A 27,150-nucleotide genomic window follows, 5' to 3' on the forward strand; every position below is an offset into this window, starting at 1 on the left:
AGATAGAACACAATGATGGGATAATGCACTGAGCCACACAAGTTTTGTGGGTAATACTAAAAATAAGAACAACTGCAGCAGAGCTGACTTTCCATTATATATATATTGATGCTGATCTTATGTAATGCATTTGGTTCTGATCAGCATTACAAAGATCAGTGCTCTAAAAATATCTGAACATGACAGACAGATAGATGCTCCTCAGCCTATATATCCATCCATTGCATTCACTAAAAATAGAATATTAAATTACAGAAGGGGTTGGTTGCACTGCCATACAAAAAGGCATCATCTGAGCTGGCTCAAAGAAAGATTCGGCTGCCAGAAGAAAGTGTTGAACCCCTGAACACCGGAAAGTCCTAACATCCAAGAGTTTTCTAGCACCCAGGCAACAATATGTGGAGTTGCCATCTAGCCACACCACCACAGACAACTGTGCTCTTTTCAAGGGCTCGAAATCTAGTGGAGAAAGCAAACGCTATTTGAAATCAGTCAAGGACGGCTGACAAGCATTACAGGCAGAAAAACATGTTTAGGAAAGAATATCTTTTGAAGTTCTGGCACTCTAAGAAAATCTTAAGACCAGAAATGTTACTATAGAATAAATCAGCATCTCCCAACTTTTGCCTCAGAGGTTTATTTACATCAGAAGTAAGAAAGCATGAATTCCAGATGCAAGGAAAAATTACTTCAATCTGTCAGCATTTCAAGCTTCCTCTTGAACAGATTTTGCATGTCGCTCTCTTTCGGTCTCATTCACATCTTGGCTACATCCACAGCAATAAATTAAACAGTACCAGGAAAGGCTCCCGGACTCTGGCACATGATCATCCCCACTGCTAAGCCGCTGGGACACTCCTTAGCAAGATTTTGGCCTGGGCAAACGACTGCTCTCCCAAACGATCTCCAGCCACGGCTGCAGAGAGGCAACACTGCAGAAATTATCCCCAGAAGGGCCCTGGCAGGCAGCCACCGTGTTGTGGAAAAGCAGAACCCTCACCAGCACCGCGGCAGGCTGCTCCAGGCCAGCTGGCCTCAGTGCCCAGGAATGTTCCCGGGCACATTTCCCCCACCAGTATAGATGTCACCGTTCCGTCCCATGTCATGGACTTAGAAAGTTCACAGCTAGGAGAGCAAATTAAGTTCGGAGTGTCGGTCAGAAGCCTTTGCTGACCTTGGATTCTCAAGTGACAGAGGCAGATTTTAACATAAACATCAGAGTGGCAGCGTGGAGCGATTTAATACACAGCCTTTCTGCAGCAAAAACAGACATGTTTTGCTGATCCTTGAAGTGAGGCCAACACTAATCAGAACAAGCCTCAATGATACAAATTTGCCTTCAAACAGATGAGACCAAGCTCATTTAGTTACTCACATTTACTGTTCTGAGGACAGTTATGTGTGTTTCTTTACACATCCATACTCAAATACATTTCAAAAGCAAATTCAGATGCCTTGGAGACAAGCAGGGAGTGACTGGGATATAGCAGCACTTGACTCTGAAGGAGGGGTTGAAACGACAACAAATTGTTACATTTTTCTGTTTTTCATGCTTTTTTTGGTATTTACTTCCTTAAACAATAAGGCACTAAAAACACCTGTGATCAAAAACACGTTAACTCATCATAGTATATTATCATGGATATATTGTCATTGTATTATCATTGTATTATCACTGTATATTATCATGGATAATATACTTTATACTAACACAGTTCGAGTTACACTATTTAGTAGCAATTAATTGCAATGTAAACCCTCAGAACAAAGTTTAGAAATAACGTGTGTTAGTTTTACTCATATAATTTTTATGTCAGAGTTACTTTACATTTAAATATTAGTCCAAGTAAATATTCAGAGCTGTTTTACAACACCTGAAATCTAGTTTCACCATTGCACTGGAAAATTATATACATCTAATTCAAGGTTTCCCTGTTACTTCCCAAGCACCTTTTTGTACATGGCTAATGACTACCGTATTACTACTTGTATTATTGCTCCAGTACTCCGCCATTGGTGCCCATTCTAAAACCATATATAACATTACATAACTCAGATATTTACTTATGTAAATGTAAATGAATCTCCATATACTACCGAGATCCCAGATAGTGAGAAACACCCTGCCCACTCTCCACTCTATCACATATATCAGCTGATGATGACTTTTCCCTCAAAACAAGCCAGAATTTAGATATCTAGTTCTCCAAAGAAAAATCCCTACAGTTTTCTTTGTGTTCCAAGTGTGCGGTAGTCCATTGCTTTTGGGATCAGAATGTCAAGTTCTCTCTCATTTTCCTTTTGGCATGTTCAGCACCAGAGGTCCCTAATACATGAATCAACCTTTGGAAATACGGGACAATGTTTTTTGAACTTTGGTGTGGGGACTCTACTTTCTGAGGCACTCATGTCTTCCCCTTAATCTTTAATCCCAAGATTAACTTCTATTCCTGGGTCTCTAGCATTTTATCCTTAAATACATAAAATGCACCAAGTGTCATCTTGTATTTTCTTAAGAAGGCCAGGGGAAGAATTCCTCAAAATGCCAGGAAGGACTGTGCTCTCTCTCCTATACAGCTGAAAAGTATTCAGGTAGCTTATTTGCACCAGACAAATCTGATAATCAGAAAATCCCACACCCATTGCCCAGGGTAAAATCCTGATGAGAAGCCAAGCCTCTACCAATAGCTGTGGGCAAAGGATAGATTAGTAGCTCTCCCAGAGCACTGCCCACAGACTCATTCATCAACTTTTGTAAGATATACGACACAAGTCCAACCACATTTAGTTAAGAGAATAAAAAAATGATTCAAATTCTCTATTTCCTTCCTCCCTCATTACACCCACTCTCTTTCTCCATCTTTTGCGTGCTTCCTCTTTATGATTGCTTACAAGTCTGACAGTGGGAAAGATCTCCATTATGTCATCTGCCTGCAGCCTCTCGTCTCTTGGAAAGATCCCTTTTTTTAGACAAACTTTACTGAAATGTATTACTCCATAAAATACAAATATTCCGTATTTAGGAACCTTCTCCAATTACAGGAAATCACAGCTCCCACTGATTTTAGCCTTATCTATCCTAACCCTAGGATAAATCTGCCTGGCGTAATATGATCGTGTAGGTTCTTGCTTTGCCTGTACTGTTAGCAGACATGAAGCAACACCGTTACATATCCAAATGTAAAAGTGATTTTTAAGACAGTTTGATCCTCCATAAGTTGCTAGCATAACCACCCCCACCTGCTCCGAAAAGCAAGTGGGCAACCTGACTTTTACAATCCTATCTCTGCCAATTACTCTTTGCTTGCTTATTGGTCAAAAGATACCAGGCCATTAGTCTCCGATGGTCAGGCCTTATGGTGGGAGGCAACATGACAACCTCCACAACACGGACAGCATGACCGGAGGGAGCGCTGTGGGTTATGATTAATAAAGACAGTCTGACAGGACGACTGCAACTCTAGGAAAGAAACTAGCAAGAGGTCTGCAGGTTCAAAAAGGAGGAGAATCGCATCTCCTCTAAACAACTGCATTGTCATGTTCACAGCACAACACGTTTCATCTATGTGCACTTGGTGGGTGTATTAGTGTATTTCAGTCCACCCACATGCAAAGCTGAACAGAAATAGCACAAAAGAACATACAGTACTTACATTTCCACTCCCAATATATGAGATAATTGAAATCATCGCTCAAAAGGCAGAAAGAATGCAACAAAAAAAAAGGCAACAATAAATATTGTTTGGACTAGTCCTGAGCTGGGAAGGGAACAGACTAGATGACCAAAGAGGGCTCTTCCATCTCTGTAAGGACAACGGGTCTTACAATTTATTTTTCTGCTTGTTGGCAAAAGCACCAATTTTGTAAACTTTCAGAGCTTTTAGCTCTCAATGTTTCATGACTTCTCTCTGCAAAACATCAAGTCCTAAGTATCAGAGAAATACCCTACCAACAGTCAAACCACAACACAGTGACTGTAAAATTGCAACAAAGAGGTTTCTAATTATGAGCAGAACTACAACACTTTAAATACATTCAAAATTCAGCTCAGTAAATGACAAAATTACAGGTAATGAATTGGGGAGATGTCTCACTTCCAACCAACAGCTGACTATTGTTTTCATTAAAAAAAAAATATATATATATATTAAAGATTTCTGAAATCAATCAGGTATATTTTCCAAAAACAGACAGCCAAAATCTGTTCACTTCTTGATTACAGAACATTTCTGCAGAGTATCACCCTAGAGTAAGTGGTCTTCAAGTGGGGTGCATGCACCACAAGTGTTATGCAAATGAGTCACTGGAGTGTAGGAACAAAATATAAGAATTTCAATAGTACATTGTATATAACTTATAAATATATAAATATACATATAATAAAAGTGCATGGAATTTTTACTGGCCTGACCAAAAACTTGGAGACCACTGCCCTTGAAGATCCTGCCATGCAATTACTGCTGCCATGTCAAAGGCATCTAATGAAGATGTTGGTGAGATAGAAGCTCTCTTTTCTGTCTCTTCTCAACTATCAATTATATAAATTGGTCAAAATCTAAGAGGCAGATTTGTAAGATCTCGTCTTTTGTTAAGTAGCATGGATTCTCAAAAAAAAAAATCAACTTTTTCTTTGTTTTCAGGAAAAGCAATTATAAGTTTCTCATGAATCTGTCCCCTCCCTTGTACTTATTGTCAGCACTTGATGAAACAGCTAATTTCCCTTATGTGGCCAGTTAAATATGACCATGTGTTACATATGTCAATCAAGATGGGTAGATGGGTAACTTAAGGTACTTGTAAATGAGAACTGATGAACCCCTTTGGAAACTCTTAAATATAGAGAAAAATTAGTGGGTTTGTTGTTGTTTTAATTTGTGACCCCTCACTTTTTATAAAAAGCGGCCAATGAACAAAATCTAGCTCAGTAAGCAGTAGTTACATTAAAAAGTAAGGAGTGTATTACAATGCGCAAATGCAGGAAAAAAAATTACTCTTATCCAAAATAACAGATCAGATTTTTTAATCTCTTTTCTGATCTGGAATGACAAGGACATAGAATTGGTGACTAAATGGAAATCTCATGGTGTCTGTAATCATTGTAAGGATGCCTGGGCTGTGTGATTTAGGAAAATGTGAATAAGAAGAGACAAAGTAGTAATACCAAGTACTCTTCCTCAGCATCACCTAATAAAAAACAGGATAGGTGGTGAGGTAAAAAGGTAGTAGTCTTAATTTAACAGAAATATATTTTTAATTAATGCAATGTATAATTATTCCTTCAAACTCTGCATAGTAAGAACATCTGCAATTACACTGAGTGAAACTAGGACAATAATTCTGAACACCTCGTGGCATATACCAACCACATCAAGCATCAACAAGGGATTAGCTAAACTAAAGATTCACCCAGCAGAAGAATAAACCTACCTACTGCTCACAAGTGGTTATTTATACCTTCTTTGAAATCATTTGAACTGGTTAATACAAGAATAGGTTTGAGGCACAGCAACTGCTAGTTACTGGCATAGGTATATAGGAAAACCGAAAGCCAGCAGTGTACAAAGTCACGAGTAATAGGAACAAACATTTGGGATTCATTGGAAAAGGCCATTTTTTCTTACTTGTTTTTGCTTTAATTCTATATGTACAGACTGCTATATGCTGTTTTTTTCTCAAAGTTAACATCTTGAATCTTGGAAAACATTTTTCTTGTTATTTTTCCTATCTAAAGCTAACTAGAGAAGCAGTGAGAAAATCTTAGTAAAATGTAATTCCTTTTTTTTTTTTTGTGAAATCGTCATTTCATCTAGAAGGAATTGAAAAAATAAAAACCCAACATCAGCCAAAAAAAACATTAGGATATCTTAAACCACATGCACAGGGCTGGCAAGCATGACACAAGACATGTGAGATAGCCATGCTCTTCTAGAGAGGCTGCTGGAGGCTAGGCAAGGCATTTTAACACTTCAAAGATGACACTATATACCCATGCCTTGACAATTGTGTTGAGCCCTTCCAGATTTATTTTTTTAACATGTGTATCAGTAAGGAAATAAAACAATGTAAAAAATAAAATTAAAATAAATTTTAAAATTGCTGTACAATAAACAATTTGTATTGTTTTACAATTTGCAGGTATATTCTTGAAGTACACTGATGTTCACTCTGCCAGTTTGACCAATCCTGTCTCTTAATTTTTCAAAGTTTCATTTTCACTAGCTTGAATAGAAGTTCAAGGGTTTAGATTCCCTCTTAACTCTTACATTCTTTTAGTTTTACGTTATTTTAGTTCGTCAACTAACACAAGGCCACAAATTATATATTCATCAGATTATTTCTACATATCGTTTTTCTCAGGGCTTCTTAAGAACTTGCCAGCTGGCTGATCACAAAATTATATATGCTCTTGAACAAGCCATTGGCCAGATTCAAACTCTAACGGGGTGCTGAGCACAATAGACCCTGGTACTTTCACAGTTACAGCTGATACATATGTCACTATTTGACTCTACATTTCAAGATAAATACAGATGCAAGATTCTTTTTCTTTTTTTTTTTTCCTCTCTCATGATGACTCCTGCCAACCTGAGCAAACTTCACTCCAAAATTATGACACCATGGTTTGATATCTTCCAACACAATTCATCCAACAGACATGCTAAACAAAGAATTTGCTATTGAGTTTCACATTTTAAAGCTATTCAGTGACAGCAGGTGTCTAAAAGTTAAACAGAATCCATACTAACTTAACTACTGCAATGTTTTGTAGCCAACTGTTGAAAAAAAAATTGTTAGTGAGTACCTCTGTCTTTAAATGAGCCATATAGTAAAGGAATGTAACCGGAGTCTGAGTTTGTTCTCAGAATTAACATTGTTTAAGAGAAAATATTGTTCACAAATACAAGTCATTAGTAATTTCTTGAGGGTCTCCATATTGCACGAAAGCAACTTTCATCTTTTCATAATAAAAGTATTAATATTTTAGCAACAGACTTCACTAGAAAATTGTTGATATTAAAAAATATTTTTTCATATGATGACATTCATTGTACTACCCATTGGCGTCTTGGGAATCCCTCCCCCTTCCTCTGTTCAATTTAACATTAAATAACAGTGCATGGTGAATGACTGGAAGCATTTGAGAAGTGCAAACAAATCAAAGGTCAGGTAAATATATGGCAAATGATAAATATACAGAAAAAATGCCTAAATTCTGTTGTAAGTAGTGCAAAAAATATATTTCAATAGTCCAGATTCTAATACCATAAAGACAATATATCATGTAACCAATGGACTATCCAATGGTAGTAAATATTAAACTGGATTGAACTGTCTTGATTTTACTTAAAGACAACTAGACTTTTTTTTTTTTTTTAATTAATATGGCAATTTCGAGTTATACACACAAATTGTATTGCTATCAATAGACTGTGTTTATGTGAAGGCAGAATTTAACTGAAAAGATTTCCAAGTGGAAAGCTAATTCAAAGGTTTTGTCTCTCTAGGTTGCATTACTGTTCTGTTGTAAATCTACAAAAAAAGTGAACATTTTACATAGAAAGGCAGAATTTTTTAGAAATTTAAAATTACTTACAAGCTGTTCAGATTTTACACCATAGAGCTGAATGGTCTTTGCCACGTTTTTTGAAACAGCTAAACTGAGGTCTGGATCAACAGCAGCCACATTTAGCTCACTGGAAGCAAAGATTACAAATTTTAATTAACAACTTAGCAGCGCTGCATTTGATTGATAAGAAATTAACTATTAATACTTAGTTATGTGGCATGTCAATTTAGAGAGAGTAACATATAACCAAGTCTTTCTAAGCACTGTAATTCAGTTTACAATTTAACAAGTCATTTGGGAATTTTATGTTCAGAGTGTTCCTATTCTGGTAAAAATGAGCAAAGTTTAGGAATGACACTTCAGTATGAAATCGCTATTAGTAAGCCATTCAAAAATATTGACTGCAATTAACTACATTCAAGCTTTGGCAGCAGCCTTCAAACATTACAGGTGAATACATAGTCATTCAACTCTGGAATTACACGAGCTGTGGAGAAATACCCAGGGGATGCCTGAGCTTGACACAACTAATAAGCTGTGTTTTAGGCAATACTATGCAGTAACAAAGGCCCCAAAGGAATGACAGGGAACAAACGGAAGAAGGAAAATACTTCTAAATCACTTGCAGTATTGCTCATACATGGAACTCCACGGATCTCCTTCAGCTGGGGCTGCATTCATGAATGCTCTACTGAGAATACAGACAAGCACAAGGACCATCCCAAGGGATCACAGTGCTGCTAGTGATGAGATTAGTCTCTCCCAAGAACTGGAGAGAAATGAGGGATATCCTTCTTTGAGAGTTCTGCAGGGCCCCAAACATCATTAGCTAGAGGTCACTTCGTAAAACTCAGCTGAAGCTTACTAATTTTCATGTCATAGACTCATAGAATGATCTGGGTTGGAAGAGATCTTAAAGACCACTCAGTTCCAACCCCCTGCCACAGGCAGGGACACCTCCCACCAGACCAGGCTGCCCAAAGCCCCATCCAGCCTGGCCTTGAGCACCTCCAGGGATGGGGCAGCCACAGCTTCTCTGGGCAGCCTGTGCCAGGGCCTCACCACCCTCTGAGTGAAGAATTCCTTCCTTATACCTAATCTAAACCTACCCTTTTTTAGTTTAAAACCATTACCCTTTGTCCTGTCATTTGTCCTGTTAGAGTCCCTTCCCATCTTTCTGTAGGCCCCTTTTAAGTATTGGAAGGCCACAATAAGGTCTCCCCAGAGCCTTCTCTTCTCTAGACTAAATAGCCCAAACTTCCTCAGCCCTTCTTCATAGGAGAGGTGATGTCCTCTGGACTCGCTCTAACAGGCCTACATCTTTCTTATGCTGTGTGTTCCAGAGCTGAATGTTGTTTTCCCTTCTCCTCTGCAAGAAGGAAAACAACATCAGTAGCCCGACAGATAGGCATCTTCTGGGCATTTGTGACTCCCAGCCACAAGTACAGTGTCAGCATTTAATATTACCCAAATATACTCACCCACATTCACAGTATGAATACTGCCCATCATTTTCAGGCTGTACTAAACAGACTAGTCCTTACCAAAACTTTATGAATGCAAATATACATCGGTAATTCAAGCATCTCATTTTATAAATTCCACATGGCATAATTGTGTTCAGCTAGTATCTTGCTGTTTCATTCTAAGAGATTATTTACCTCAGGGATTATCATTTGCAGCCAAGCAAGTATCATTTTACTGTTGACACAGTCAGAATAATTAAGATACCAGACATTGACAATAGGTTTAAAATTTCTCTTCCTCGTATTTTGTAATCTTGAACAGTAAAACTTGAGTGAATATTACAGTTGTTCCAGAACAACAAAATACAGAAGATAAACACTGACTTAATTTTTACACTATTAAGTTTTAAAATTAAAGAGTAACCAACCTTTTACTGCTAACAAAATCTTATTTCTGAAATCGTGATATACAAGAAAAAACACGTTGAAGATTACATTTTGCAATGTATTATATGTGCATACCTGGCTATAGTTTTAATGATGCTGTCAAGCTCATCGGAAGAAGGAGGATTCCGACCTCCAGGAGGGAAGACAAGATTGATGGGATCAAAGAGTCGAGATAAGGATTTTGACAAATAAGCAGCTTCATATTGTTGCAGTGAATCTTTCAAGGCCTTTTCTGGGCTGTGGTTATAAGACAAAATTATGACATTCTAAATTCAAATACACAGTAGCATCAAATCTTTCCAGACCATATAAACTTTGCAGTATCCAACATGTTTCTTTTTTCTACTCTCTAAATACATATACTTGAAAAGATTTGAATACTGAATAGCTTGCTTTTCACATGAATCATGTAACTGGTCAGGCAGCTATTCTGTGTAGTTCAGTAGAGTTCCTAGCCCTTTCAGTAAGACCCATGTGGAATCCCTAATTCAAGATGTTCTCAAGACAAACAGTTGTAAAAACATCAACAGAATAACTATTGCAATCAAAGACATTTTTGGATTCCAGTGTTTCATTAGAAGATATTTGTGATCAATGGTATACTTAAAAAAAAATACAACAAATCTCTCCTGGTATATGCATGTTTATAAAAAGCTTCAGATAGAAAGACCCATCTTAAAATTACCAAGTTCCAGTCCTTAGTATTTATATTGGTGAAAGTGATTAAGTAGTAGTTTTCTCAAATATTTTCTCTCATTGTCAGAAAAGTTTGATGAACTTTTTCCTTTGTCTAGAAATCCTAATAGACTTGATAAGCCTGTTTCAGTTTGATCTTTCTGGTCTCTACCACTCACATCATGTTTTCCTAATGATATATAAACATATAGATAGTGAGTCATAACAAACAGAACATATGTCACACTCCAATGATTGTGGTATCATTAAAATAAAGCTACTATTAGTAGCTTATAGCAATATATATATAAACTGAATTTTGATAATCCCAATTTTTCTTTTGCTAAAGAAACAAAAAAAAAAACTGGTTTCAAAGTAATATTACTAAGCACTTTGTGAAATACAAGACAATCCAACACTGTTAATTATGTAATCTAATGAAAAACCCACAGCTCTAAAATAGTATCAAAACAATAAACACAAGAGGCCAAAAAAAGCCTTTAAAATGTTCCTGCTATGACAAGTTGATTAACACCAAGCTTTTAAAAATACTGTTTTCTTGCAAGATGCCAAGCTTTACATTGTACTGCATTAGAGTTCATAATACATACTCATAATCTTGTTTTTTTTGCATGAATATGTCCTGTGTATCTTCTTCCATTTGTTGCAGTTCAGCAAAGAGATCAGTACTTCCGCTTGTGTTAAAATTCCTCTGGATATTCTGACTGTATTGTTGCAGTCGCTTCCACAAGTCATTATAAAGCCTCAGTAATTTAGGGTATTCTCCTTCAAAAGCTTGTTTCAAAAACATAGAGGCTGCAAAATAAAGCAGTAATTAGTAATACACATTACCAAGTTCAAACTAATTTATTTGATTTATATGAATAACCTGTATCCCTGCATTTAAGTCAACGAATGATATGTAATGTCATTCTCTCTAATACTACTAATGTAATATTTATAATTAATTTCAGAGTGGTATGAGCTATCACGTTAAATGCAGTTGACAACAATATGTGTCTAAATCTCCAGTAACAAAACTCCGTAGTTCAAAGACTGGACACGGAAAACTTATTTTGTGTATTAAATATACTAATTATGGTCATGAAATGGTTGGTAACAAACTTAATTATTAGTATTGTTATTCATTTAAGTGTGATTAGAACTCACTAAACAAAGCTTTTCTAACAATAGCTTGGCAGCAGAAGAAATACGCTGCCGTGCAACTTTCAAGATACTCCGAAGAGACAAAGACAATGCCTATGAGCCCAGCTCTACAAAATCTGATGACGGAAGCACATGCTTTTACACACACCTCTTAAAATAAGGTACCTAAAATGTAATTCCTAAGCTTGTCAAATAAAGACATGACAAAGTCAGCAGAAAAATCAATGTTATCTTCAGCCTTGAAAGGCTTGCTGAAAGTAACAGGAAATGAAACAAACATTCAACTGTTTTCGAGACTGATGGTAATCTTGATCTAACATCACTCATACTTTATGGATTTCCCCATTACATTAGGAGATTAACACTGTTCCATTCATTCATAAGTTTTCCAGGTTCTGGACCTCTGCCCCATTTCACCCAGCCTATCTTTTCAACTCAAGTATATTCTTATTTTGAATACTGGAGGATTCACATTTATTATCATACACAGAGTTATTTTAGGTCATAAAATGATGTTTATAAAGCTGTCCCAGCCACACAGAAGCAGATATTGATCTATTAGCATGCCCTGTAAACTGGCATGAATTCATATTTTTATTCTATTTTTCTGATATTGATCTTCCTCTGATCTATAAGATCTCAAGGTCGATGACTCATATCAGTGAATTCAATCACTTAGAATTTACATGTTAAAAAGGAACATTTTTATACAGATGTGCCATTAAAAAAAAAAAGTCTACTTGCTGTGAGTAGTTTCCCCAAAAATCAGATGTGGCAAACTAAAAACAGCACTCAGTTTAAAAATCCAAATGCTCTCTCCAAACGTTGATATGAAAAATCATTAAAAATCACAAGTAATAAAATATTTCTGAATAGCTGTCAAAGTACTGCTGACAAAATGTAAGAGTTACCTTACTTCTGAGATGTTGATTGATCCCATTAACTGATGTCACAATTTTACAGTCTTAAAACGCTGTGCTGAAAACAGTTAGCACATGTTCTGTGTGAACATGAGATCCCTGGTATGTATATACTGCTGTTAAAGTATGCCTAAGGCAAACAGTAAAATTAATATGTTTTAACACAAGATGAATATATTTTCTTTTGGGATCATCTAGTTACCTAGCAACCACTGAAAATGAATCAAACAGCTACTTCCTCAAAATTATACTGCTGCCTTATAGCAGGGCAAGACGAAATTTTGAAGGGCCAGTGCAATAGCTGAGATCACAAAGATAAATGCAAACCTTATGTCTTTTGTACATGCAAAAGATTAACTTTATACTCTGTATACAAACATGAAAGATGTATTTGTGAAAGCACCAAGCTCATCTGGTTTTATGATCCAACTGCATGCTGCATTAATATGACAACAGTTTTATAACATGATTTTTATTTAATACTGCCTGGTTGCATCTGCTAGTTATTTACTACACTTGTGCTGAATATTGCGTATAATCAGAACACTAACCATTTATCTAGACGACAGAATTTTAACAAAACTCAGCTCCTGTTTATAAAGTATCAAAAAGTGGCTAAAAACAGACTAATACTGATGAACGTTCAACAACGGAGGTGTGTATGAACTGCTTTTTAAAATCAAATTACTATTTATGATTTTGGCCAACCCATCCGCTTTGGAGAAAATAATGTACCATTCCAAATCTTTTTGCTTACACATACAGTTGCAAAAACATAGTTGTTTTTTTTTTTTATTGATTACTACTAATTAATTAAACAGAAAACTTTTTTTTTCCTGAAAACTTGATCTCAGTTTAGGAAGACCACCCTGTTTGATTATAAAACCGTAACTATTTAAATTCACAGATCAAGCACTGAATGAACCACTGATATAGTTTTAGTAGAGGAGATAATGAACAAATAGTTTATGGAAATGAGAGACTCAAAATATCTACAAAACACAAATCATTTATACCAAATACTTACAGTCTGTTGCTGACTGAAACTGAGAGGAGAGAGTCTGAGTTACTGCAGTCCAGAATTTGTACAAAATATCAGACTGGCCATCCTGACAGCAAGGGGGAAAAGAAAAGAAAGTTTCAAAGCAAATCCTTTTCAAATAATCTTAAACATTGCAAATGTTTCCATCACGGCTCTTCTACCACCATTGAGAATGAAAACTAATGAAGTCTGAGAAGTTTTCCCCGAGTTTAAAGCTAGAGAAAATACTTGAGAAAACAAAAATAAAAGCTTCAGTCATCTCTCAAACGGCATCTTTTCCCTCATATCTGAGTGAAACACTGCCACAGGAAATGCATAGATTTTTCGGAGTGAGGTATGAGTGTAGAAAGAAATAGTATACTTTTGGGAACCGTGTTAGAAAATCTCTTCATATCGCAATGACCTTCTCATTCAGTGGGAGTTCTCATGTTGGCTAAATCACAGCAATTATTGTTACTGGCAGTACGACACGCTTATAGATGCTGATCAGGGACCAGAAGCAGTCCATGCTGCTCTGTTTGACACAACTGCAAAAGAATTTCCAGTTTCAAAACCCATACAAAACAAGGAAATATGGTGAACCTCACAGTTGACTCCTCACCATCTTGTGTCAAGGCTTGCCGCCAGAAGTGGAAACAAGGTAGTGTACTCTTGCAGAAAAGACATGCATGAAACAGCAGGCTGTTTAGTTACTCCTCTCAACATCTTGCACTCAAAGCTCAAACCAAGCATTAAAGCATGATCTTGCTTCCTCTCTTTTGCTCTCTTCCTGTCTATATGCTTGAGGTAGAAAAATCTGCAAGACCTGATGGTGGGTAACCTATCCTACCCACCTGTTAAGACACTTGATAGGCCATCCAGGGTTTTAGAGTCAGAGAATCACAGAATGGTTTGGGTTGGAAGGGTCGTTGAAGACCACCCAGTTCCAACCCCCTGCCATGGGCAGGGACACCTCCCAGTAAATGAGGTTGCCCAAAGCCCCATCCAGCCTGGCCTTGAGCACCTCCTGGGAGGGGAAAGCTCAGAATGTTTTTCTTGATTACATGGTATATATAAGCAACATATTGACCCTACTGTATAAATAAAACAATTTGACCAAATCACTAAGGATGCTAAGGATACTAAGGATTATCAGCAAAAAGTTTTCAGTAAAACACCCAGCAATGAAAAGCAAAACACCCAGCAATGCTTACGGCTGTCAGCAATTACACGGATTTTAGGTTGGCACTTGGCTGTTTCTATTATGGTTGGACTTGATGATCTTAGAGGTCTTTTCCAACCTAAATGATTCTATGATTCTATCCCAACTCAATCTGAAACACCACAGTTTTTAAACCAAAGCACAATATTCACAGATAAAGATGAGTTTAAGCAAAGGACTCAACACTGAAATCACTGTCAAAGAGGATGCACTGTCAATGCATTTTCTCAGCTTTCCTTTTGGTGCTGCCAATGACTTCACTATGAGAAAAATAGAAAAACAATAAAACTAAACTAAACAACTAGTTTTTCTTAATAATACAAGCTCTTTCAAATACAAAAGTCTAGCTAGTCCAAAATGAATTACTTAAAACAACAACGTTATAAAGAAAGCACTCTATTCACTTGCATAGGCACTAACACAGAAAGCAATAAGGGTGTTTAAAATGCCCTGCACTAACAGGGAACCACTGCATTGAATCTGAAGATCTGGTCATTGAAAAATTGCAAGTTCAAGCTCAAGTTTTCAGTTCAAAAACTATTATCTTAAAGAATTGATATAAAGCCTGCAAATCAGTCAAAGGTACACTTTTTTTTTTTAAATCAGATTGTAAGTCAGAATGTTTTCACAAATTCTGAGATTAGACACATAATTCATCCAACCCTACCCCTTATCTCTAAAGATATCCAAAGAACAATAAAATCTATGGGTCAGAACTAAGAGAGAACATCTTTTATCCTGTTGGGTAACTAGGGGGAAAGGGAGTCATACCTGTAAAATGTATGAGAATTAACATAGAAAACTAAAATCAACAGGAATGATCTCACTTGTGACTGCTTGAGGACACCTATGGATTTAGAAATCAAAGTAAACCCATTTTATAGCTATGCTTGTATTTTCTGTAAAATCGTAGTTGATTTTCATATATGGGGAAAATAAAATTATAATATTAGACAGTGATTCAGAAGGTATACTGCATAAAAAGTCTTTTTGGGGGTAAATTTATTACGATAGCATAAATGTGAAATCACTCAGCTCTTCATTTCACAGTTTCACATTTGAAATATGAAAATTACTATAAAACAAATGGCCTTTCACATAAACTATAAAGTAAAGTAATTAGCTTTCATATTCTCTATCCCAACCTGGAACACTGTTTGCCTTTTCAGCATAGTAACTCAATTCAATTTCAAAATAATCTAATGGATGCAGAAAAAGACTTATAGAGCACCTTCAAACAACTTTCTTTCATTACTGTAATCACCATCTACACCTCTGTCATAGTCTCAGCAGAAAATACAATGATTAAATGGTCTCGAACACAAACTTGCTTGCAGTCCCTCCACATTTCTATCTTAATTGTGATTCAGCACTGTGACAAATAACAGCAACATAAACCTGACATTTCTTTTTTTTTTGTGAAAGTATATAACATTTGTACATAGCCACACGTACATATGTATAAACTCAGACATATATACCTATGTACTCATGTAAACATTTGCATAGCAGCCACGACTGTACCAGTTAAACCTCTGCCCATTAGCGTGTTTCTTCTGACCCGAGCAAATGGCGTTCATTTACTCAGAATTTCATAATGATCTAGGCCCTTATGGCTTGGCTATCCAACTGTAATTTGCAGGAGGAGAAACAGAGGGGAAAAGTACATGGAAAATTCAAACATTTTATACTGATTGACTACTCAGTCAAAAATGTTTAGGGAAAAAAATGATTAATGTCACAGTTTTGGAACAATTGAAAACATTATCTAGGGAGTTACTGCTGGTTGCTTCTATAATGTGAGGTAGGATGTTTCACTTTGTCCAGTGTTGAGATGCAGTCACGCTAGAGGTGAAATACAGCTGGTGCTGAAATGTAGTACACAAAAGACCACGTAAGAGTTTGTGGCAGGAACTAGAAAACACTGTTGCCTACGCAAACACCAGGGGGTATTTAAGTGGGTGGACTGTAGTTACCGAAATTGGAACACAGCAAGGCATTAGATATTCCTGCTGGAGTAAAGAGTGCCATATGCAACCATGAGCATCCAGAAACCATTTATTTATTTTGTTTAAACCTGTAATTTCTTTGCTTACACATCACCTCAATATATTATTTTCTTAAATACTTTTAGGTACCTCGCTGCTTATTTCTTAAAGAAAGTACTCTAACAGAGATTACTTCTGTGCTGTAGATCACAATGGAAATTATAATTTAACTATTAAAAATATAATGTGCAATCCCATTTGTTAATAATCAATATTAGAAAAGGGGACATACACACACACAAAAAAAAAAAAGAGTATCAAAAGGAGTGTTTTTCTCCAGCTTAGCAGAAAAATTGAAGAAATTTCCCTCTCCTTGTACTGGACAACTTCAAGGAGTTAGAAAGATTGGCAGGATGAAGGTGGAAGAGTAAAGGGCAGCGCTGCTTGCCTGGAATGTACACAGCAGATCTATTGACTCATCGTAATGGTAAGTTTGTAAGTCTTCCCCTCTGCTTCATACAGCACTGTGAGCAATGTCCCAACAGAATCAGAAAGGAACAGCTCTTCTGGACTTTTCACTTTCAGAAGCTGTAATCTAGCTGAAATTGCATTCTTGTCATCTTTACTTTTGTAGTATGTAAGCAAGGGTCCTGGTCCTCCACTATACTATACTATACCAAATGTCCTCACTGGTAGACAACGTATAGGAGCATTGGATACACTTAAATGAGTCATCTATTGTGTAGAAAGGATTCTTTTTGATTCAGCTTTGTCTTGTATCTATACTTGGCACCTAGCAGACTAACTTCCACTACTCAGTAAACACACTACCTCATCACTAGCTTAAAAAGAACTGCTTCTGCAATTAAACAGCTTTTTGCAACGTATCATCATATTTTTGTAGCAGAACCCAAAATGATGTGCTAATATTTTTATCAAGTAACGTTCTGAGACTTTAAACTGGGAATTTTCCATTTCTCTTGCTTCTGAAAAGTATATGAAACTGAAAGAAGTTACAGACACACACACTCCCAATAAAAATGCTTGCTTTAAAATCTAGTCACAAGCAGATTAACATCTTGTGATACAATCCCTTGTAGCAGGAGCAGCTGACAAGATGAGTAATGAACTGCATCCGATTATCTTTTCAGCTCTGTGGCAATCATCTTCCATCAGCTTCCTATTCCATAACCAATAGCACTGGAAAAAGGTCACCATTCTCTCACATTCCACCCCCAACAGTGGATATGTTTAATAATGCAGAAAACACACAAACCTTTGGAAGTTGAGGTCTAGCCAGAAAGTCCAACATTACAGTTACCTGAGGCAAAACTGTTTCAGGTGTACATTGCATAGTATACCCCAAAAAATAAATAATTTGAAGTCTTTCTGAAGGAAGTTATTACACCTTAGCATAAAATACAATCCTGTATCCTCTTTTCATGCAATACGTTCCTTCTTCAACAAAAGAGCCTTAACTGTGATTGATGGTATCTAATACTCAAGACAGGCAAGATTCAGGTTGGCAGATACATATTTGCCCTTTACAGAACACAACTGAATGAAATCTATGAACATTAATTTCAACCAACTGTAGAACTACAATGGCAAAACAGGATTTTTCCCCCAAACCAGATCCTTTATTTCGATCTCTCAGTAGCAAGAATCTGCACAGAAATCAGAGTTTGCACCATTGCAAAAGGGTTGGGAAGTTAAGATCAGCCACAGAACTGGCTATTTTTTTTATAGAAATCTACTGTGAAAACGCTCCTATATCTCAACTGCACTTACATAAACTAATAATCTACCAACTCGTGCTGGGAATCAAAAAAATTGTCACTGCTCTTGCTGTGCCCAGTGACCACTATGTTCTCCAGAAGTGAAGCGGCTGAGGAGACACTCAATTTAGTAGCCTCTATGCAAGTTTGTGCGTAGCGCAAGGCAGTTTAGGTCTTGTCTTCCTCTTGTCAATTCTTTCTTGTCAGAAATAAACTGGACTGCCCATTAACATCAACTAGAGCAACCCTCTGCCATTCTGACCTACTGCACAGCTGGCCAGAACCAGAGAAATAAAGATGCTTTTGAAAAATATATGAACTGTAAACACGAGCTACTTTTGAAAATGTTATTCCTAGGAAATCCACTTGCATCTGTATAGAGTGAAATAGAAAAATACATCAGATTCCACTCTGACCCATCCAGTACAATTTTTCCATTTTTCACACCATTTAAAAATTATGTATTCAGTCACACACACTGTTCACATAGGAATTACTTGCTTATGGAAATTACACACATAAATCCGACAAAATATGTCCATCAGGCTAGACCACAAATGGCAATGAATTTTCTCAGCAGTAGGGCTCACTACATGAACTGGACAAAAATCATTAGTGTAAGCCGTAATTCAACAAAGTTTACCCTTATTAGAATAATACATGCAAGGCAGTTTGTTAGGCTTCCATTGTGTTTCTTATTTATGTGAAATTAAGAATGTCCTTAAGTGCTTTGCTGAACCAGGGCCATAATCAACAATGAGTAAAAAAATGTGTTCACCTTGTATAATTAGTTTCAGCTATTAATATGAAGTTACTGTTGCCAATACTTTTCACAGACAATAATATTGAGCAATTTCTGTGCAAACCATATTTTAAGATAATGGTTTCCTAAGTAAATATTTCTATTTTAAAGAAATAAAATGGAGTCTTTCCCCAATAATATAAGCATGAACAAGTGTAAAAACTTAATATTCTAATGGCAAAAGTTTAACTTTTGATAGTCTAGCATAGAAATGGTCTATATTTAGTAGATGTCAAATTAAAAGCAGCCCAGTTGCCTCTCAGGCAGAGATTTTAAGCCACATGTCAATAACCCTATGCTCACAAAAAGCTGAGTCTCAATGCTCCAAAAAGAGGGCTGTTATAGCACACAGTGCAACTGTGAGAGACTGCAAACTCAATTATCCTCTATGCAATGACTGGTGCTAAGTATTCATATATTGGTACGAAATGAACAGGAAAAATACATACATATACTGGCATATTAAAAATCCTTTTTTTCAGTAGTCTTTATACCTTCAATGCACTGTATTATAGCATGTCTGCAGTCCAGTTAACAGTGCAAAGAGACATTATTACTCAGCTGTATAGATTTGAAATTTAGATTAATGTTCCTTGTTTACAGGATTACAAGATTATCTTTGTTGGAAAAAAAAAATACAGGCTGACAAAATCGAAGTGCTAAAACTCCCTTCCCACTTACTCACATGGAAGTGACTTGATTTCACAGTTCAAAAACTATAACCCATTTTCCACTAATAGCTACTAGTAAGTTAATAAACCACTGAACAATAGTGAGCTGAGTACCAGTACCATAAGAGCAATGAAATTTGAAGATCTGCATCCACTATTACTCTACAATAATATTAATGTTGCAGCCTGGAAAACTGACTTAAAAATTCCTCAAACATAAAAACAGAACAGCTTACTTCATTTTTAAAAAACATACCAAGCTTCTAATTAACTTTGCTATTACAGAAATGAAATCTCTTGAGCTCTGTTCTTAATATAACTGCTTGGCATCTGACATTAAATCTAAATTCAAGGAATGAGAATGAAAGCATCCCCTTATTCAGTATTAGACAAGAATGCAAGAAGATGCTGAAAAGACATATATTTATTTTTACAAACGTCTCTATTTCCTCCACACTGTAAATTTAGAACTTAATGAGTATAATTTCCCATCTGTGAATTATCATATTTGTGTTTGTCTGAAATAGCTATTCTAACATTCAAATAATAAATCTGACCCACTGATTCTAAACTGGCTCCCACTTCGTGACAATCGCTTCCAACTTATTTTTCCCTGTAGAAATTTTGATACTTTGAGTAGAATGTGAAAAAATCTTTATTGTGAAGCCTCTTTGAAGTGTAAAACAATATAGTGAATATTACCATGAAGCGAGTTGCTGCAGGCTCCTGAAATCAGGCTTTGCATACTAACACATACAGTGTTTTCTATCTGTAATCAAAGGCTCCACCATAAAGAAATATGGGGCTTGAGAACATTGCTCTAAAAACAGAAGATGTTTAAAGGACAGCCTAAATATTTTTTCCACCAATAAAGCAACAATGCAAATGCTTTAACGATTTTGTACAGCAAGATCTTATGGAACAGAAATAAGAAAATCTATTTGCACTATTTCTATAGCAACAAAATTGCTAAATGTAAGACTGAACAAAAAAACATCAGTAGTGCAATTAATCAGTAGAGAAACAGAAAAATTCAGTGGGTTTTGAATAAACCTTCTCTATGTTCTCAAAGTAGTCTAGATTAAATTTTTAAAAAGATCAGTGCATATGAATTTCTAATGTTGTCTACATTAGACCATTGTAGGTGAACACATGTCAATAAATGACAACATGACTTTAAAAATGACCTTGATTTTTTGTTTTACTGCAGGGCACAGAATTTCATTACACTGTGTTGATCATTTCATACCCAAGGTGCAATAGTTTCTAGACTTCCAGCAGTAGTGCAACATTTTTAAAAGGTCTCCTTATATGCATCTGACAAAAGAAATAAAATCTTATTATTTTTTTTTAATATAATCTTCTTAACTAGAAAGTAAAGTCTGCATTTTCCCAATTCTAACATTAGAATTCCTACACTATTCCTTAGAAAAACTCATTTGGAACGATCAAAAATATTTAGGTCTTAAACAGTGTCCCGTATCTTCAAACTACTTAAAAACATTAATTAAACCTTCCGTGCTCTTGCAAGATATGTATCATATGGAAGTAAATGAACTTAGTGTTTCCAAAAGCCAGTAACTACCCAAGGGACTCGACAGCTGCCTTTTGTCCAGGGAACTGATTCAGTATGCACAGCTGCAGCTCCAACCCTGCTTTCACCTTGACTATCATGTACCTCATCCAAGGACGAAGGGGTAGTTTGTTACCATGCCCATTCAACCCCCAGTTGTTCAAGTAAGACTGACAAGAATAATGATGAAAAGCGGCACTGCCATTAAATGCATTTATTTCCTAATAGCAAGCTGACTGAAATCCAGCCGACTTCATAATTTTCAGTCATCACTGAACTGCGATCTGCACAGACCCCAACAAAACAGTAGTGAAAACCAACAAAGGTCTCTCTAACCTACCAAGACAAGCAACCTCAACACCATCCCTTCTATTTATAGCTGCACATTTCTGGCAGAGAAACAGGATCAGAGTCCTAGAGAAAATGCACTAGAAAACCATTACGCCAGCTCTGAATTACTTTTAACACGGCCAGCTGTGGACACATAGATCCATCTAAAACGAGAACCAAGACTCTTAAATTAGAATTTTATTTTATTTTTTAGGGAAATCTTGCAACAGAATTCAGCAGAACAATTTGTGGGTTTGAAATTAAGAGCATCTTCAGTATGTTGGGGATAGCAAACCTGCTCATTCACCTGTGTTTAACAGCACACTTCATGGAGATCTAATGCTTAAATATTAAACAGAAACTACAGTAGAAATGGTGAACAAATAATCCAAATCTGCTTCTACAAAAGATACCAGAAAATAGATCATACACTTGCAATAATAGGTGAAAGATTATTTCATGGATTCATGTAAGGCAGTAATTAGATTATTTTGCATTTTTTCCACTTGGGATTATTTTTAATTGGGTCAGCTGAATGTGAATATGTGATGTTAGATGTGAATAACTTCAAAGCAGCAACATTTTTAACAAGTTTGGACAGGGGAGGAGACATAAGAAGGTGAAATGTTAAGTACACTTCAGGAAATAAGCATTTATATTTTCCATTTATTTTCTTTATCTTATGTAATCATGAGGACATTCCCTTCTGTATCGTTAACACCTCACATTGCCAGCGTTGACAGCTCAAGAAAATAGCCTGCTTACTCACCAAACGTTCATCAGGAGAGGCAATGATAAGAGCCCTCCACGAAGTACATAATAACACTCCCTATAACTCTCAGCTCACTCTTGTACCCAGAGACTTACGTAAATGACAGATTTTGCAGTCTTGCAAGCTGTTAACAAATGCGGACATCAGCAGACCAAAGGAGATCAAACGCAGCTCTGCCCTCTCACAGACATGACTTCTTCCCTGCCTCCCCTCCCTTGGGAGCACAGAACCCAGCTCACCCTTTCTATTGACCAACCCAACCACCCCGGCTGCCCCCAAATAATCATTTGCTCCATTTAAGGCTGTTTCTCACTTTGAAGAACTGTTCGCTGATGCCTATGTAGGAGTGAAGGACCCAAAATAGATAAGGATCAGAGATCATTTTCAACACTTCTACAAGGGGCTTAGAGGGATTCTTATCTCTAATTAGGAAACTGGCTGTCACAGAATGATGTGCTCTGCTGTGACTTACACTGAAGCCAATTGTAGTTTAGATATTAAAATAGCTGAAACAGGATTAGTCACTACATATTGAAAGAGCGAAATAAAGCAGAGTAAACTGGAATAACCTATTAGCTCTTTGAAGGTGAATTAAGCAACTGAAGGAAGTGATGTAAATAGTCAGTCACTAGGTGAACAAAAATATCAATTTCATATTATTTAAGTCATGTTTGTAATTCTAATGTTTACCCTCAAGATTATGAAAAAAATATCCCACCTTTAAAAAAATGTATAATTAAATCTGTATTTGTTTTCCCACAAAACCATAAATTAGAATTTATGAATTCTTAATTTTCTTAGCTTCACTCATGAACTTAAACGTAGTCATTAATCACAGAATGGCTTGGGTTGGAAGGGACCTTAAAGATCATCCAATTCCAACCCCCTGCCATGGGCAGGGACACCTCCCACCAGACCAGGTTGCCCAAAGCCCCATCCAGCCTGGCCTTGAACACCTCCAGGGATGGCGCAGCCACAGCTTCTCTGGGCAACCTGTGCCAGTGCCTCACCACCATCTGAGTAAAGAGTTTCTTCCTGATATCTAATCTAAATCTGCCCTCTTCAGTTTAAAACTATTAATCCTTGTCTTATCACTACACTCCCTGACGTAGAAAGTCGTCACAAAAAATGTCCATTCAGTCTTAAAACAAGAGTATTTCTCATTTAAATATGTCTAGATCTTTTGGAGGAATTAAAATTGTAATTTGCATACTTACAGATTGGTAACAAATCTATATTTCATTAGAAGTATGAAATGTAACAATGTACACTGAGTGCATGACTTCTCAAAAGGGACGTGAATTCCTTCACATACATTTAATATTATGGCAGAGGACAAATATGAAAATCCAGATGTGCAAAGGGAAGGACTGGAACAAACAGGAGTGTAAATTCCGTCTCCAGACTCTTCCATGATACTCATGTAAGCCTGGTATGTCATTTAGCTCTTGGCCACATTTAATGGTGAAAAAATGTGGAAGTGAATTCTGTTACTAATAAGAGAAACCACAGTGTAGAAAAGCTGTGGGTGTTGTCATTGCCCTGCTGCTGAACTTCAGTATTTATAAATTTATGAAGTTCCATACCTCAGTTTATCCATCTGTCAGATTTTTGAGTTTCAGTGGTTTTGTGTGTTTGTGTTTGGTTTTTTGTGTGTGTGTGTGTTTTTGTTTGGTTGGTTTTTAGTGTTTTTTGTTGTAGTAGTTGCTGCTCGTTTGTTTTTTTTTTAAATAGAGTTTTTGAATCCTTTAATTAATTAGTATTTAAAATTATTTTTTGGATACGACATGCTACAACGCTACTAAATATTATTAGGGTAACAGGTAATTAGAAGGCCAGAAAGCACATGTTTGAGATCTTAACAGAGAAAATGCAGGCTGTGCTATCTGTGAAGGGAAGGACAGAAAAAAATTCCCTATGGAAAAAAGAGAATGATTTAAAAAAAAAAAAAAAAAGCAAGTTGCTTCCTTGCTATTAAAGGACTTGTGCTTTAAAAAAGCTGGGTCTCCTCTTCTGCTTCCTAGGATGATACTTGCACTGCAATAATCAAAACAAGGAAGCAGATGGACAGGCAAAGTGGTACTGCAGCTGCTGCAGAAGATGACTATAATAATAATGTTGACATCAGTAACAGTAATTAGTGCACAGACTGTAGAGTGGATGATTCGTTTTCCTATCTCCTGGTGCGGGCATGCTGCCCTAGTGAATGGATACAATGTTAGTACCTTTAGTTTGTTTTGTTCATTTGCTCAGTTTATTAATGAAATCCAATATGATAAAGAAAAACCAACTTTTCTGCCAGACCAGAACACCTGATGGGGAAAGCATGTTGTTTCAGTTTGGTTTAATAATAGATGGAATCTTCATTAGTAAATGGCAAATTACCAATTTCTTACTTATATCTGTTTTCAATGTACACAACAATTCTTGCTCTCCCATACAGCCATCTGTACATGCTTTCTTGAATTTCAGCAGCATCTAGTACTTGCCTGATTTTGTCTAAAGAACAGCTGGTACTGCATGGTGTCACTTTACCCATCTGTAGGCTTTCAGAGTGTCCTCCTCTTCAGGGGACACTATGGAAAATGGTATAACTGCGAGAACGGCCAAGAAAACCACTCTGTTACAATGAACCACTTAGGTAAGAAGAAAGCAAAGCGTCCGTGCTAGCAGCAGTACCGTGTAATGCTAAGAGAGTTCTGGTACAACTAGACAATGAAGTACCACTGCTCCTTAGCTGCCTCACTGAGAATGACGACTGTCCAGCTTGGTGTTATGCTCTGCCAAAAATCCTGTTGAAGAGCAAAGTAATTGGAAGTGGGATAACTGTGGAGAAACAAATAGATGGGTTTTATCTGGAAAATACAATTTCTCTCTTAATTGTAAGTAATCCTGTGTTATGAAGTCAATGGGAAGGAAGAGTTATAAAAGGTAACATGAAAGATGCTTAGCATATGACAACCCCAAAACCTTTTATTTATTTTTTTCTAATAAATTTTTCCTTATTCTGCATCTGGCTTCTACTGAGATCTGTTTTACCTGTTCATTGTTCCTCCATAATGATAAAAGATTTCCTTTGGCTTCCCTTCATTACCATCTTCAACAACCGGAAAAAATAAAAACCATTTTCAAATGCTGTTCTACCAATGGGGAGAGTGAAACTGAGAAGCACAGGCTCAGGATGGGAGCTACCCACCAACACTGCAAGTTCCTTCATCTCAGCTCCCTTTCCATCCAAACTCTTCCCAAACCTTCCAGAGTTCCTCCTTCTCTCTCTAGGTTTCTCCTTAAAAATGCTGATCTACTGAAGGGATCCACCCAGGCAATAATAGACACCTTTGCCAAATCAAACTTTTTAATGAAGAAAATACGGTAAAACTTTATAAGCTTTCTTGAGTTGTGTTTTGTTGTTGTTGTTTTGTTTCTTCATGATACAGAAAGATGTTTAAAGTACCTCACAGAAAAATAATGTTCTATGCAACATCTTTTGGAGCTCAGTTTAACTGACAGATAAACTTATATGCTGTGTTCAACCTTCATTATTTGCTTTTACTGTTGAGAAGACCACATTTGCATATGAACAGTTTCCCCAATGTATTTCAAAAATTAAATTCATGTAAATTAAAAATCCATCCATATACATGGAAAAGGAGATGTCTGCGTAAATACATCTTTTGTTTTTGTATCTTCTCATCTACCAAGGTAGATGAGAAAGCTTCAGTAATACTGTTCCTAACACTAAAGGAGACCATTAATCAAATTATTCCAAATATGAATAGAAAACAATGCAATTGAATGGGAAATAATAGGTATTCAAAAGAACAGCCACGATTATTTTTCAAGGAAAAAATTGCCAAGAAGTTGGGAAACAGATGGCTGAAAGTGTTAGATGAAGACACATTTTCCTATGCTAACTAACAGACTTAATTAATTGCTCAAATCACATGGTATTTTATGGAATGACATTAATGATCAGTAATAAAAACTGACAGTGGTGCCTTACTGGCTCCCTTTAAAAACAAAATACATTATTATAAAAAGAATGTTTATGCCCTACAGATGTAACCCACAGACCATAAATACAGCTTTCAGTGTTAATGTGACTTTTACCACTTTCCCATTAATATAATTACAAATTGTTATGGAACTCTAAAATTTTAAACAAAAGCTTTCCCTCATGACAATTTCCTAAACAGAATTACTAAAATGCATTGATCTGAATTAAAACTTTACCTTAACTATTTCCTCAATGAAACAGACATGTGAAATAGGATCTCTCTTCTTTGTCAATAGTTTCTGCAAGTGCTGCACCTGTAAGAAAATAAATTATTTAGAGGAAAAGTGACACCTTCTAATACCTTACATGCAAAATTGCCTTGCCAGACAAACAGGAATTAGCTGTTGAGTACCTGTCCACACGCAGCACAGATCTGATCCATGAGTTTTTCCATGTTTGTCCAGAGAGCAGCTCGAAAAGCTGCTGTGTTCCCAGGTGTTGGCATAGCAGCTCTACCAGGGCCACCTACATGTGTTTTTAGAAACACACAACAGCACATTTCAGATTTCACATGTGAAAATTAAAATATTACAAATAGAGATCTTTATGCATACACTGACATAAGAAATTTTCTTTAAAAAAATCTGAGCAGCCTCAAATAGCTTTGAAACAAAGCTTTGTGAATGGTTTCAGCTGTCTCAACTTCTACGTCAACTAAATTCTAAAGTTCAGTGAGAATAATTCAAGGTTCATC

At 36.4% G+C, this 27,150-nt stretch overlaps 1 protein-coding gene across 2 annotated transcripts in view; it reads right to left on the minus strand.

Moving 5' to 3' along the window:
- Positions 1–27,150, minus strand: part of COG5 (component of oligomeric golgi complex 5) — a 186,000-nt gene that overhangs the window by 37,389 nt on the left and 121,461 nt on the right. For both annotated transcript variants that reach the window (XM_066989725.1, XM_066989728.1), the window contains 6 exons: positions 26,809–26,921; positions 26,633–26,710; positions 13,270–13,351; positions 10,767–10,971; positions 9,556–9,717; positions 7,595–7,694 (listed from right to left, as the gene is read on the minus strand). In XM_066989725.1, coding sequence (XP_066845826.1) covers positions 7,595–7,694; positions 9,556–9,717; positions 10,767–10,971; positions 13,270–13,351; positions 26,633–26,710; positions 26,809–26,921 — 740 coding nt within the window. The remainder of the gene's footprint in view (positions 1–7,594; positions 7,695–9,555; positions 9,718–10,766; positions 10,972–13,269; positions 13,352–26,632; positions 26,711–26,808; positions 26,922–27,150) is intronic.

This window comes from Anser cygnoides, chromosome 1, assembly GCF_040182565.1.
Source record: "Anser cygnoides isolate HZ-2024a breed goose chromosome 1, Taihu_goose_T2T_genome, whole genome shotgun sequence".
In the NCBI taxonomy this organism is placed as follows: domain Eukaryota; kingdom Metazoa; phylum Chordata; class Aves; order Anseriformes; family Anatidae; genus Anser; species Anser cygnoides.